Source organism: Babylonia areolata, chromosome 27 (assembly GCF_041734735.1).
Source record: "Babylonia areolata isolate BAREFJ2019XMU chromosome 27, ASM4173473v1, whole genome shotgun sequence".
NCBI lineage: Eukaryota > Metazoa > Mollusca > Gastropoda > Neogastropoda > Buccinidae > Babylonia > Babylonia areolata.
Window position 1 is genome coordinate 32,719,056 of NC_134902.1, and position 14,933 is coordinate 32,733,988.

Here is a 14,933-nt window from a genome sequence, read left to right on the forward strand (position 1 = left end):
TCTCGGAATACCACAACCGGATACATACCGCACCATGATGGACAACAAACAACAGTCCCAGGTGTGGAAAATCGGAATTCCTCACAGGTGTTGTTCGGAGGGGTTAGCTACACCAATGATTTCTTCAGACCTCTGCCGACCAGGGTCCGTACTGAAAGACTTGCTGATTCCACCAGCACTGGGTTAGGCTGTGTTCCTGCTGAACACGGACGACCAGTAAGTACTGATGGAGTGATGGCCTAGAGGTAACGCGTCCGCCTAGGAAGCGAGAGAATCTGAGCGCGCTGGTTCGAATCACGGTTCAGCCGCCGATATTTTCTCCCCCTCCAATAGACCTTGAGTGGTGGTCTGGACGCTAGTCATTCGGATGAGACGATAAACCGAGGTCCCGTGTGCAGCATGCACTTAGCGCACGTAAAAGAACCCACGGCAACAAAAGGGTTGTTCCTGGTAAAGTTCTGTAGAAAAATCCACATCGATAGGAAAAACAAATAAAACTGCATGCAGGAAAAAATACAAAAAAAAAAAAAAAAAAAAAAAAGGGTGGCGCTGTAGTGTAGCGACGCGCTCTCCCTGGGGAGAGCAGCCCGAATTTCACACAGAGAAATCTGTTGTGATAAAAAGAAATACAAATGAAAATACAAATACAAATGATGATTGTCGTGGGTACGCAGTGAAAAACTACGTGCACAGCAAATCACTGCTTTTTATTGATTGTTAATTTTTTTTTTTTAACCGATGACGCGGTAAACGTTCTTACTGACCACCCACACATTCCACGAGTATTTATTTCATATGATTGTGAATACATTTGTTGTTGTTGTTTTACGTCTGTTCAAGAGACGGAACACTTAAGGGGTTTCGCTACTTCCATATTGCATTTCTTGTCCTTGGCGAACACTGGAACATCATGGACAACGAGAAGCTTTATATATATATATATATATATATATATATATATATATATATATATATATATATATATATATATATGTGTGTGTGTGTGTGTGTGTGTGTGTGTGTGTACAGAAAGAGAGAGAGAAAAAGAGAGAGAGAATAATATATATATATATATGTATGTATATATATCTCTCTCTCTTTTTTTTTTAGATTAAACTGTTATAAGCCATTACAATTGAGACTTGGTTGCGGCAGCTTGGAAATGTTAGGCTACATGTCATTTAGATTCACTGACGTAATGACCTCTCAGTTTTTAGAAACACACAGATGAGAATCAATTATCCCCCATCTCTCTCTCCCTCCCTCCCTCTCTCTCTTGTGTTGTCTCCTCGTTTATATATATAGTTTTATAATAGCTGATGTTGTTTTTCATTTATTATTTAGATCAGGAAGCGAAATATGTCGTTCTGATCAAACTTAGACAGATTCTCATTACGTGACAACAAGTTTCCTAAGACGCTAGATCTGAAAGTCGCAGAGTTGATCCTGACTCCATCCGTGCTTTGTATGAACGCTTTCCGGGCCACGGACGGACGGACGGACAGACGGACGGACGGAAAACGCGCGTGTCCGTCCGTCTCTAGTATGAAACACAACCTTCCAGTTTGGGGTGACTGGGTTGTTGTCCAGCCCCTCTCACGGCAAAACGTGATTCTGGATGGAATCCATGTCAGCGTTCGGTGAGTTGTGGAAACAAGAGCAAACCCCAGCAGGATTCATGTACACTCAAACGCAGTATGGGCCTCCTACAAGGCGCGATAAAAAAACAACAAACAAAACACCCAAAACAAAACAAACAAACAAAAAAAACCCAACAAAAAACAAACAAAAAACCCAACAAACAAAGACAACTACAACAACAACCATCATCATGGCCTGGCTTCGCTGACGAAGATCTAGGAAGGGCGTTGTCCACGTCTGATGCAGGCACGCTCATGGCTGACAAGGCCAATGCGGGAAAAGCAGAGTCGGCCGCAGCGGTTGCAAGGGAAAGTCTGGTCTGGGTTCGCAGCTGCAGCGTCGTGGTTCTTCCTCCTTCTGCGTTTGTCCTCAAGGCTGGCCCTGCGGTTGTTTTCGAAGGAGGAGACAGCTTGGTGGATGGTGCGTCGCCAGGTCTCTCGATCAGCGGCTACTGCGGACCACTGGCGATGGTCAGTGTGACAGGCACCGAGAGCTTTCTTCAAGGAGTCTTTGTATCTCTTCTTGGGTGCTCCTCTGTCACGGTGGCCAGTGGACAGTTCGCCATACAGCGCGATCTTGGGCAGGCGGTGGTCCTCCATCCTGGACACGTGCCCTGCCCAACGTAGCTGGGTCTTTAGCAGCACTGCCTCGATGCTGATAGTCTTTGCCTGCTCCAGGACCTCGACAACAAACAACAAAACAACCCGTCACACACATAAAAGCCCACTCGTACATACGACTTAACGGGGAAGATGCCACCATAGCCCACGAACGCTGGAGAAGGAGTGTATGGAAATCCCCCCACCCCCACCCCCCCACCCCCCCCCCCAAAAGCCCATTTCACGAATCGGGTTGAGAAACCAAGGGAAGCTTTAAAGGTGAAATAACCCTGGATGGAAACACTCGGAAAAAAAGTCGTTCCGTTATCCGTTGGCTGTTGTCTATGTTCAGTTGAATTTTATGGACTTCGACGACACTTACTCGCTTGCCTCCCAGCGAAGGAGAGATGTTGAGTGATGTGAGAAGGAAATAGTTCTTCGAGCTGTACCGTTTAGTGTGGTTCCTTTGCCTTTCCTTGGCCTCTGTCTGTCTGTGTGTCCGTTTGTCTGTATCGTCTGATTGTTGTGCAGTTTAGTTTGTGAACTGCTCTCTCTGTCTCTGTGTCTGTGTCTCTGCTTGTCTGTCTGTCTGTCTGTCTCTCTTTGTCTCTGTCTGTCTCTCTCTGTATGCCTCGCTGTCTCTATGTGTGTCCCCATCTCTGTCTGTCTCTTTGTCTGTCTGTCTGTCTGTCTCTCTTTGTCTTTGTCTGTCTCTGTCTGTATGCCTCGCTGTCTCTATGTGTGTCCCCATCTCTGTCTGTCTCTTTCTCTGTCTGTCTGTCTCTCTCTCTTTGTCTGTCTGTCTCTCTCTGTATGCCTCGCTGTCTCTATGTGTGTCCCCATCTCTGTCTGTCTCTTTCTCTGTCTGTCTGTCTGTCTCTCTTTGTCTCTGTCTGTCTCTCTGTATGCCTCCTGTTTCTCTCTCTCTTTCTCTGTGTGTGAGTGTGTCTCACTCTGTCTGTCTGTGTCTGTCTGTCTGTCTCTCTCTCTCTCTTTCTCTGTGTGTGAGTGTGTCTCACTCTGTCTGTCTGTGTCTGTCTGTCTGTCTCGCTCTCTCTCTTTCTCTGTGTGTGAGTGTGTCTCACTCTGTCTGTCTGTGTCTGTCTGTCTCGCTCTCTCTCTTTCTGAGTGTGTCTCATTCTTGTCTGTCTGTCTGTCTCGCTCTCTCTCTCTCTTTCTCTGTGTGTGAGTGTGTCTCACTCTGTCTGTCTGTGTCTGTCTGTCTCGCTCTCTCTCTCTCTTTCTCTGTGTGTGAGTGTGTCTCACTCTGTCAGTCTGTCTCTGTCTGTCTGTCCCTCTCTCTCTCTTTCTGAGTGTGCAGACAATAAAAAGGGATGCTTCTAAAACAGATGTATTTATTAGAGAAATGTCCACACCTAGTACCCAGTCAGTTCTCGTTGATGCTTATAATGATATTGATGTTGATGTGGACTGTGCTCTTTCAAAGTTTGTTAACATTTTACTCCAAGCAGCTAGCTGACTGCATGCGTGGGACGAGACACTGTGGCGGTAGCCGACGAACCACAAGTGAAAACAAGAGAGGCAAGGCCTTCAAGACTCACTTGTGATAAATTAAGTCCCCTAGCATTAATTACAGAGTAATTTCCCTTTTTTACTATCTGCACCAAAACGTTTGCAAAATAAATAAAAATTCCATGCCCAAGCAAAAGAAGTTCCTGTTTGAACAAAAAAATTATAATAATGACCCCTCTTGTTGTTGGGTCAGAATAAGGGGTCAAAGTGCCAAGTTTAGAGTATACAAAAAAATATGAATATAACAGTAAATGCAGTTTGCATATAATTAGGCTTCTTTTTTATATTTTTTTGTGCCCATCCCAGAGGTGCAATATTGTTTTAAACAAGATGACTGGAAAGAACTGAATTTTTCCTATTTTTATGCCAAATTTGGTGTCAACTGACAAAGTATTTGCAGAGAAAATGTCAATGTTAAAGTTTACCACGGGCACACAGACACACAGACACACACACACACACACACACACACACACACACACACAGACAACCGAACACCGGGTTAAAACATAGACTCACTTTGTTTACACAAGTGAAAACAAATGGTTTGACATGGAACGCAGAGAGAACAAGCGTGTCGTCAGACGTGCGCTCTCCCGTTTTACCCACTGGGGAGAGAAAAGTCACGGTATCGCATATCGTGAACACACAGCTCGTTACCAGTCACTTCTTGTAGAAAAAAAAACGAAAAAAAACTACCAGAATTCTTTACGTGATTCTTTATTAACCCCCCCCCCCCCCCCCCCCCCCCCCAGAAATGAGAGGCAGGCTTTTTGGTCTACAGTGAAATCAGTTAAAAGTAAAAGTGAAAAACAACCTGGCATTCCAATGTCTGTCTGTCTGTCTCTCGCTTCCCCCCCCCCTCTCTCTCTCTCAGTGTGTGACTCACTCTGTCTGTCCCCCCCTCTCTCTCTCTTAGAAAAAATATTTCCAGCAAATTTTAAGGCAGCAGAACAACTTGGGCTGTGTGTGTGTGTGTGTGTGTGTGTGTGTGTGTGTGTGTGTGTGTGCGCGCGCGTGTGTGTGTGTGTGTGCGCGCGCGCATTCATATGTATACAGGTCGGTGGCCTTACATTAAAACAGTTCTGAGTGTGTGTCTCATTCTTGTCTGTCTGTCTGTCTGTGTCTGTCTGTCTCTCGCTTCCCCCCCCCTCTCTCTCTCTCTGTGACTCACTCTGTCTGTCTGTCTGTCTGCCCCCCCTCCCCCCCGACTCTCTCTCTCTCTCTGTGTGACTCACTCTGTCTGTCTGACTGTCTGCCCCCCCACCCCTCTCTCTCTCTGTTCGTTCTTCTTCTTCTTCTGCGTTCACTCGTATGCACACGAGTGGGCTTTTACGTGTATGACCGTTTTTACCCCGCCATGTAGGCAGCCATACTCCGTTTTCGGAGGTGTGATTGCTGGGTATGTTCTTGTTTCCATAACCCACCGAACGTTGACATGGATTACAGGATCTTTAACGTGCGTATTTGATCTTCTGCTTGCATATACACACGAAGGGGGTTCAGGCACTAGCAGGTCTGCACATAATTATGTTGACCTGGGAGATCGTAAAAATCTCCACCCTTTACCCACCAGGCGCCGTCACCGTGATTCGAACCCGGGACCCTCAGGTTGACAGTCCAACGCTTTAACCACTCGGCTATTGCGCCCGTCGCTGTTGGTGACACACGGCTAAATGTGAACAACCTGGCACTGCCCCAGACCATGTCTCTAAACAGTGCTGGTTGCCCCTGACAGGTGACAGACACGTGTGACACGTTATTGGAGACCTGGGACTATCAGGTTGGCGGCAGAAAAAGCACGGCATCCCCCCCCCACCAACCCCCCACACCCCCACATTCCCCCTCCTCCCCGCACACAAACACACACATATCCCCCACATAACCCCCGTCCTATTCCCCAACCGCCCTCCGCTCATCTACCTGACATGGGCTTTTTATTTCAGATAGTGCCTTCAACGGTGGTGTAAGTGTGTGTGTGTGTTTGTATGTGTGTGTGTGTGTGTGTGTGTGTGTGTGTGTGTGTGTGTGTGTGTGTGTGTGTGTGTGTGTGTGTGTGTGTGGAGGGGGATGCGTGTGTGTGTGTGTGTGTGTGTGTGTGTGTGTGTGTGTGCCGTGTGAGTGTATGTCTAACACACATAGCAATTTTGTTGCAGAGAGATGCCACAGAAGATCAAAGAAACGCGGATGATCAGGTGAAGAGACGAACCTCGAAACCCAGCCAGAAGAATCTGATGAATCAGCAGAGAGCACATCTTACCAGCAGGACTGGAAATACTCTCCTCCACTCCCCTCCTCTCCCCACCCCTTCCCATCCTACCCCACCCCCACCCACCCCTCCCTCCAACCACCACCTGACAACACAGTTCTGGACACAGAAACTCTCTCATGCATGTTTCAGTCCACAACGTGAAACGACACCGCAGTTAAAGACCCGCTCTCCGATCGATATTTCATCAGTGAACAAGGCATTTAACACTTGGAACCACACGAGTCTCCAGGGACGATTTCAAACGGCGATGAAAATGAACACTGATTAAACAACCCATTCGCAAAGCTGCCAGGCACCGCGCAATATTCGGAAGGACAGGTCATTCGTGGGAAGCAACCAGGGATATGTGCTGGCACGTGCGACAGACAAGCATCTGATGCACAAATTAGATTACACCACAACCTCGACCACAATGACAACTACCAGCACCACCATCAAGCAGCATCAGCTAAAACGGCAGTAACAGCAGAAACCGTGGTAGAAGGCAGTAGTTACAGGCACAACAACAGCAAAAAAAAGATTACCAGCAGCATCAACGGATAGCTAAGGAAGACACAACACGAAAATGTATGAAGTTGCTGTTGTGATAAGTAATTCTGTGAGAGTAATTCTGCTTATAAAGGGAATCCGCAGATGACATGTTTATTCATTCATAGCAAAACGGTCTTAAATAATATTCTCTCGGAAATGAGCAAAAAGCATTAGCCAGCTCACAGGAATATCGAACAGAATGATACCAATCTGCAATAAAATATGTTGACGAGTTATTAACAAGTCAGGAGGTGTGGGCACGAAGAACACAAAAAGCTGTGTGTTAAGTAAGTGACAGACCCGAAACTCAATCAGAGAACAAGATTCTCACAGGAAAGAAAAGGACATTTCAGTAAGAACGCAAGTCGACATTCAGATCACTGTATTCGTACTTGCGGCCCTTCGCGCATGGGCGATTCTGTTAAAAGTTTTGTGGTTAACACCAAGCTTCCCTTCAGTATGACGATGAATAACTCATCCACCACACCCACCTACGAATGGAATCCTTCAGCTCCTTACTTCACCATGGGAGCACAGGTGCTCATGTTCATCGCCATAGCAACGGTCAACATATTGACCTTAGTGGTCATGGCGATGACCCCTAAGCTCCAGACCATCCCCAACATGTACATCGCTGCTCTGGCGGTGTCTGACCTTGTAGTGTCCTTCAACCAGGTGATGGCCATACCCTGGACCTCCCCGGAGCATCACGTGCATTTCGAGAACCATTCCTCGCTCTGCATGTTCTTCAAGTGCTTGCTGCACATCAACGAGCTCACCAGCCTCTTCATCATCGCCGTCATCGGCATGGACAGGTTCCTGTACATCCAGCACCCCTTCTGGTACCTCCGGATCGTCACCAAGAGGAAGGTGAAGGTCACGGTGGTGATGGTGTGGTGCCTCAGCTTCGTCATCGCCCTGTCCTTCAGGATGAGTGATTCCGGCGACAAATATCCGGGCTGTGATTCTTACGCGCTGCTGTACGATTCTGAAACGGCCGGGTACTTCAACGGGGTGCTGTTCTTCCTGATCTGCTCTGTGCTGTTCGTGGCGTACGGCATCGTCATCCGGTCCGCCGTCAAGCAGGCCAGGGCCATCCAGGCCTTACTGCCGCGCACCGTCACCCCGCCCTCCAACACAGAGGCCCCGCCGCTGCGCGTGCACGAGCAGAACGTGGAGGCCAGTCTCAGTCTGAAAATAGTCCAGAAAATGGCCGGCGTTTTCCTGATGCTGTTCGTGTGCTGGACGCCCTACGTGCTCATCGGCCTGATCGGGCCCAAGAGCGTGGACCACCGGGTCGTTCTCATGTCGGGATTTCTGGCAGCTTTCAACTCGGCGGCCAACTTTGGCGTTTACGCCTTGGCGGACAGGGAGTTCCGCTCGGCGACGTTCAGGATCCTGCGGTGTAACAAGGACACTAACAGTTCCACCCGCCCCAGCTCTGTCACCACCCTGACGCAGTCTGACCCCAGCGGCATGAAACAGTGCTGCAGAGGCAGTAGCAATGGAGAGCTGACTGTGAACAGAACTCACCGTATCAGCGATTTATGATCCTTCGGGCCTGGGGGCTAAAAGACCGTTCTTCTCTTCTACTTTTATTGACTCACTTGTGTAAACAAAGTGAGTCTATGTTTTAACCCGGTGTTCGGTTGTCTGTGTGTGTGTGTGTGTGTGTGTGTGTGTGTGTGTGTGTGTGTCCGTGGTAAACTTTAACATTGACATTTTCTCTGCAAATACTTTGTCAGTTGACACCAAATTAGGCATAAAAATAGGAAAAAATCAGTTCTTTTTAGTCATCTTGTTTAAAACAATATTGCACCTCTGGGATGGGCACAAAAAAAAAAAAAAAAAAAATGAAGCCTAATTACATGCAAACTGCATTTACTGTTATATTTATATTTTTTGTATTCTCTAAACTTGGCACTTTGATCTGATATTCGACCCAACAACAAGAGCAGTCATAATTATCATTTTTTTGTTCAAACAGGAACTTCTTTTGTTAAGCATGGAAGTTTTATTTATTTTGTAAACGTTTTGGTGCAGATAGTAAAAAAGGGAAATTACTCTGTAATTAATGCTAGGGGAGTTAATTTGCTTTAAACTGACCTTTCTCATCTTAAACATTACATTTTTAAATTATACTCAATACATAAAAAGCTTGGATTTTTTTAAAGTGTATCACAAGTGAGTCTTGAAGGCCTTGCCTCTCTTGTTAACTTTTTTTTTATTCATTAACTGGCGGTATGACAGTTGTGTTGATTCTTCCGGTCGTGACAGCTATCCAATTTTGTGACATTGTCATCGACATGCGATCATAGTTGACAGGTATGTCTGTGGACCTTTATGATGGTTGTTTTTTATGTTTTTTTTTTTTCAATTTTCTTTTCATACTGGTGATCTGTTAGTTGATTTTTTAAACATTCAGTTATTTACCACTTGACATTTTAATGATCGGTGTAGAAGTGAATCAGAAATGCCACCTGCTCACCAATGTGCACGTTACAATGACTCAGTTTGTTTTGTTCATTTCTTAACGGACACCCAGCCTCTCAAGCTTCCAGCGACTTCACTTTGCAACTCATGGTTATATGTACAGCATAATGTAAAGCGTTTTGGTGTGTGTGTGTGTGTGTGTGTGTGTGTGTGTGTGTGTGTGTGTGTGTGTGTGTGTGTGTGTGTGTGTGTGTGTGTTTTGCGCATGTGTTTCGAAACATTATCCTGACACCTTCTTTTGCTCGAGACGAACGTGTACCACCTACTAGTCGTAAAAAAACGAAAACATTACAATCGATATGTAAATGCCTGCCACAAACAGTTCTTACCATTAAAAGTATCTTCATTTCATTTTAATGTCCCTTGGTGGTGGCTTGTCGTTGTAGACAACGACGAAGTTGTGCAGAGTCAGTTCTTTAGCGTTCGCGTGCGGCTCATCACACAAGATCGAAGCAGGTGTCGCGAACAAACGGACATTGACAGGAACTCTGCAATGGGCTTGGGCCGCCATCCTTCTTCCTCTGCCTGTTGCTGAGGTGACAGATTTCGGTGAACAGACTCAAAAGCTGAGCGGCGACTGCTTCTTTTGTGATGATGCGTCAATGTCCTTTATTTCAAAGTTATTGCCCACCGAACCAAAGGTATACTGTGTTGATCAGCATACCGGGAAAGCGAATTCAAGATAGACCGAGTCTGTGAGTCTGCAAATTATCCTGCATATTGTCAATATTGGAATATTGAATTTAAAAAAAAAAAAAAAAAGCCGAAACAAAAAAACAACATAGGAATGTCGCACTAAGGGCACGATTGTTTCAATTCTAAAATTGCTAATGAACAGGCAAAATGTCAAAATTAAAAGGCCAAATGCAAAGAATCAATGACATGTTGTGTAATCTATCTATCTGTATATCGTTATCCCACTATCAATCTGTCAATGTTCATCATTCTTTGTGTATATTATCTGTCTCTCCATCGGTTGTATGTATGCATATGTGTATGTATGTATGTATGTATGTATGTATGTATGTATGTATGTATCAAACTGTCTGTCTGTATATATGTATGTTTGTATCCCTGTCTGCCTGTCTGTCAGTCTATCTGTCTATCACACACACACGCGCGCGCGCGCCCACAAACATGCATACACGCACGTTCAAACACGCACGCACGCACGCACGCACACACACGCACGCACACACACACACACACACATACACACAAGCGCGCACACACACACACACAATAAGAAAGCATATTTCACGTTGACAATTACGATATTTTTCTCTCTTTTTTTCCGTTTCATGTCTTCTCCCAACCACCCTGCTCCATTGTTTTTCCCTTCTCTGTCTCTATCTCTCTCACTCTGTCTGTCTGTCTGTCTGTCTCCTCCCCCCCCCCTCCCGTCTCTCTGTCTCTGTCCCTCTCTCTATTCTCGTCACTATCGCCTGATAATTCTGCGAAGCAAAACAAAGTAATTGGGTCGTCAGCAACTTGATAAATGCCATGGCAATGAGACTGCTATGTGGAACTCCTCTCTGAAAAACAAGACAGAACAGATGCTGCTTCTCAGAGAGTTATTATTATCAGTAGTAGTAGTAGTAGTAGTGTTATTATTATTATCATTATCATCTTTATTACTTTGTCGTTGTTGTCGTTGTTGCTGCTGCTTCTGTTGGTAATGCAGTCCTCATCATCGTTTTGTTAATGTTGAGGAGGAGGAGGAAGAGGAGGAAGAGGAGGAGGAGGAGGAGGACAGTAATGAAACGATGATCACTCCGTCCTTAGCAGTCTTATCTTTCTCTCCTCCCCCCCCCCCCCCCCCCCCACCCCCCCCCTCCTCAGCTCTGATCCCACTCTCTCTTCTTCATCCCCCCCGCCCGCATCCGCCTTCCTCCTCTCTCCGTTTCCTTCCACACATCTTGCCGTTCCTCTCACCATACTCCTTCCTCTCAGTATACTACTGGCAGTAATAGCATGAGTGGAAGCAGCAGGCAGCAGCAGTATCAGTAGCAGCAACAGTAGTAGTAATAGTAGCAGCTGAAGTAGCAGTTCAGCAGCAACGGGAGTAGTACTACAAGCAGAACTAAAAGCAGTAGCAGTAGTTTGAACGACAGGAGTAGCATCAGCAGCTGTGGTGGGAGATCGTGAAAGAGCAACGAGGCAGGGAGAGTAAATGAGTTATCAGTAGCTCAAGGAGGCGTCACTGCGTTCGAACAAATCCATATACGCTACACCACATCTGCCAAGCAGATGCCTGACCAGCAGCGTCACCCAACGCGCTTAGTCAGGCCTTGAGAAAAAAAAAGAAAAAAAAAAGAAAAAAGAATAAAATAAAAAGAAATAAGTAAATAAATAAATAATAGATAAATACATAAAAAAAGAACTACTACTACTATTGATAATATTTATAAGGCGCGAAAACTTGATGAAGTCAACTGTAAGCATACAAAAAAAGAAAAAAAAATATATATATATAAATTTAAAAGAAATTAAAATAATAAATGAAATAAAAAATATGTATAATAATAAATGATAATAAATGTAAATGATTAATAAACAATGAAGAGTGGTGACTCTCTCCATCCATACACAAGGTACACAATTTCAAGTCAGTGCTGCTCATGCAACCGATTCAGCTGGCACACAGGTAAATTCACACCTGCGCACAAAACAGCAGCAACGAGGAAAAAAAAAAGTGCAAACACACAAACACAAAATAGCCTTTTATTCAAGACTGGCATAGCGTTTTAATCACAAATACGCTAAACAGAATATGTGGACAATACAGAACAAACACATGGTTGCCTCGATGACCGTGCATTGTAGCTGTAGAAGCACCAGCAGCAGCTGTGGGTAGTTGCTGTGGGAAAAGGTAGTGTTGACAGCAGCAGCAAACAGGAGCACCAGTGTTAACTCATTCAGTACGGCCAGTCCTCTCTTCTCCTCTACACAGACCCCTCGGATGTCCTGTGGGTGTCTGAATGACCCAACCTTTAGCTTCCGTCGTCAGAATTGTGGTATTCTTTGTCAACATTCACCTCTTCAGTATAAGAGCCTTCCGCTTGCAATATTTGGATGATGGTAATTGGGGTGAAACGCTGTTAACGTCGTCTCTTTCGCCGTTCGTATGGAGAGAGTTAAAGACGCCTGATCAGTATCACCACCTCCTCTGCCTCTGCAGAATGACCAGCAACACATGGAAGGCGGTTCGAAGATTCTCCAGCACCTACGTGCTGTCACGAGCACGTGCCTCCGACACTGAACCACCCATATAAAAAAAAGAAACGCAAGGTGAGACACCCATATATAAAAGGAAGGCACGATGGGACACCAATGTATAAAAAAAGATAAAAGCACAATGGGACACCTATATTAAAAAAAAAGAAGGCACGGTGGGACACCCATATAAAAAAGAAACGCAAGGTGGGACACCAATGCATAAAAAAAGATAATAGCACAGTGGGACACCTATATTAAAAAAAGGGATGCACAGTAGGACACCCATATAAAAAAGAAACGCAAGGTGAGACACCCATATATAAACAAAAAAGATAAAAGCACAGTGGGACACCCATATAAAAAAGGAAGGCACGGTGGGACACCTATATAAAAAAGGAAGGCACGGTGGGACACCCATATAAAAAAGAAACGCAAGGTGGGACACCCATATAAAAAAAGAAACACAAGGTGGGACACCCATATAAAAAAAAGATAAAAGCACAGTGGGACACCCATATAAAAAAAGGAAGGCACGGTGGGACACCTATATAAAAAAAGGAAGGCACGGTGGGACACCCATATAAAAAAAGGAAGGCACGGTGGGACACCTATATAAAAAAAAAGGTAGGCACGGTGGGACACCTATATAAAAAAAAAGGAAGGCACGGTGGGACACCCATATAAAAAAAAAGGAAGGCACGGTGGGACACCTATATGAAAAAGGAATGCACAGTAGGACATCCATATAAAGAATGAAGGCACGGTGGGACACCTACATAAAAAAGGAAGGCATGGTGGGACACCTATATAAAAAAGGAAGGCACAGTAGCACATCCATATAAAGAATGAAGGCACAGTGGGACATCCATATAAAAAAGGGGGAGATAACAAAAAAATCGTTAAAATAGGTCCTGTATTGATAAGCTTGGTATGATATAACACAAACAAAAAACAACCAAACATCAAGTCTGCTACGGAGATCAAACCAAGCATGATCTGTTCGGAAACAAGTAGTCTCATCCCCAACACCACACCACATCTATGGGTGCAATAAAATATAATTGTATTTGAGGTAATAACACCATTCAAATCATGTTTTCTTGACATGTCTCGATTATTTAAGAAATTCTTTTAATTCGGCCGTAAAGGAGACGTTGACATCGCCTCAGGCACACTGCGACATGTATAGATCTGCATGAACCAGTCCGACAACAGGCTGACCGAAACTGAAATAAACCCATCGATCCATTTTTCTTTAATGTTCATTCCAGTTAATCAAGTATCCACTTTAGAATATTCATCTGCAGTAAGCACGACGATGTCACACATACAGTGACACACACTGTCAAACAAACCACACGCAAAGGAGTGGACCTGTCACAACGAAACTTACTGCTGAGGGAAGAGGTGAGTTTTGAGACCAGATTTGAAAGAAGTGTGGGAATCAGAATGTCGGTTATCAGGGAGCCTGTTCCACATTTTTGGCGATTGAAATAAAAACAAGAGAGGCAAGGCCTTCAAGAAAAAAGAAAAAAAATCGAAGCTTTTTATGTATTGAGTATAATTTCAAAATGTAATGTCTAAGATGAGAAAGATCAGTTTAAAGCAAATTAAATCCCCTAGCATTAATTACAGAGTAATTTCCTTTTTTTACTATCTGCACCAAAACGTTTGCAAAATAAATAAAACTTCCATGCTTAGCAAAAGAAGTTCCTGTTTGAACAAAAAATGATAATAATGACTGCTCTTGTTGTTGGGTCAGAATATCAGATCAAAGTGCCAAGTTTAGAGAATACAAAAAAAACAACAAAAAACAGTAAATGCAGTTTTTATATAATTAGGCTTCATTTTTTATTTTTTGTGCCCATCCCAGAGGTGCAATATTGTTTTAAACAAGATGACTGGAAAGAACTGAATTTTTCCTATTTTCATGTCTAATTTGGTGTCAACTGACAAAGTATTTGCAGAGAAAATGTCAATGTTAAAGTTTACCACGGACACACAGACACATAGACACAGACACACACCCACACACAGACAACCGAACACCGGGTTAAAACATAGGCTCACTTTGTTTACACAAGTAAGTCAATGATACGTGTCCACAGTCTTACTTCTGACGTGAGGTATCCTGAGAAGTCAAGTATCAGAAGAAGAACAGGGTTGCCAACTTGGAGTACAGATAATATGGGGGGAGCTCAGAGAAACTTTGGGTCATACTCGCTAACTGCAGAAAAAAAGTGGATAGCTTATGGTGTGTCGATCAGAAACAGGCAACCAGTGGAGAGACGGAAGGAGAAAAGAAATATGGAGATACACAGGAAGTGTGTGTGAGAGAAAGCGTGGGGTTGTAAAACAACAACAACAAAACAGCGTGGGCTAACAGTCACTTTCCTCGCAGTGCTATGACAGTGAGGTGAACACTTGTTCACTGACGTGGTCATGGTCTGGTCTTGCAGTGGTGAGCAGTTGTTTTCTGCTGACAGCCTCAGAGACGGTAAAACTACCTGCATTGTGAGCCTTTTTGGTTTCTTTGTTCATTCATTTCTCTCCGTGTGTGTGTGTGTGTGTGTGTGTGTGTGTACTTTCCTTTTCAACTGTTGACGTTTTATGCCAGAAGTGGATGCCCGTCAACAGTCATATAA

General features: G+C 44.5%; 1 protein-coding gene across 2 annotated transcripts in view; it reads left to right on the forward strand.

The window, feature by feature from the left end:
- LOC143301157 (beta-3 adrenergic receptor-like) overlaps positions 1 to 9,923 on the forward strand; it is a 36,207-nt gene extending 26,284 nt beyond the window's left edge. For both annotated transcript variants that reach the window (XM_076615235.1, XM_076615237.1), the window contains exon 2: positions 5,930 to 9,923. In XM_076615235.1, the coding sequence (XP_076471350.1) occupies positions 6,985 to 8,127 (1,143 nt within the window). In that variant the 5' untranslated portion in view covers positions 5,930 to 6,984 and the 3' untranslated portion in view covers positions 8,128 to 9,923. The remainder of the gene's footprint in view (positions 1 to 5,929) is intronic.
- The last annotated feature ends 5,010 nt before the right edge of the window (positions 9,924 to 14,933 follow it).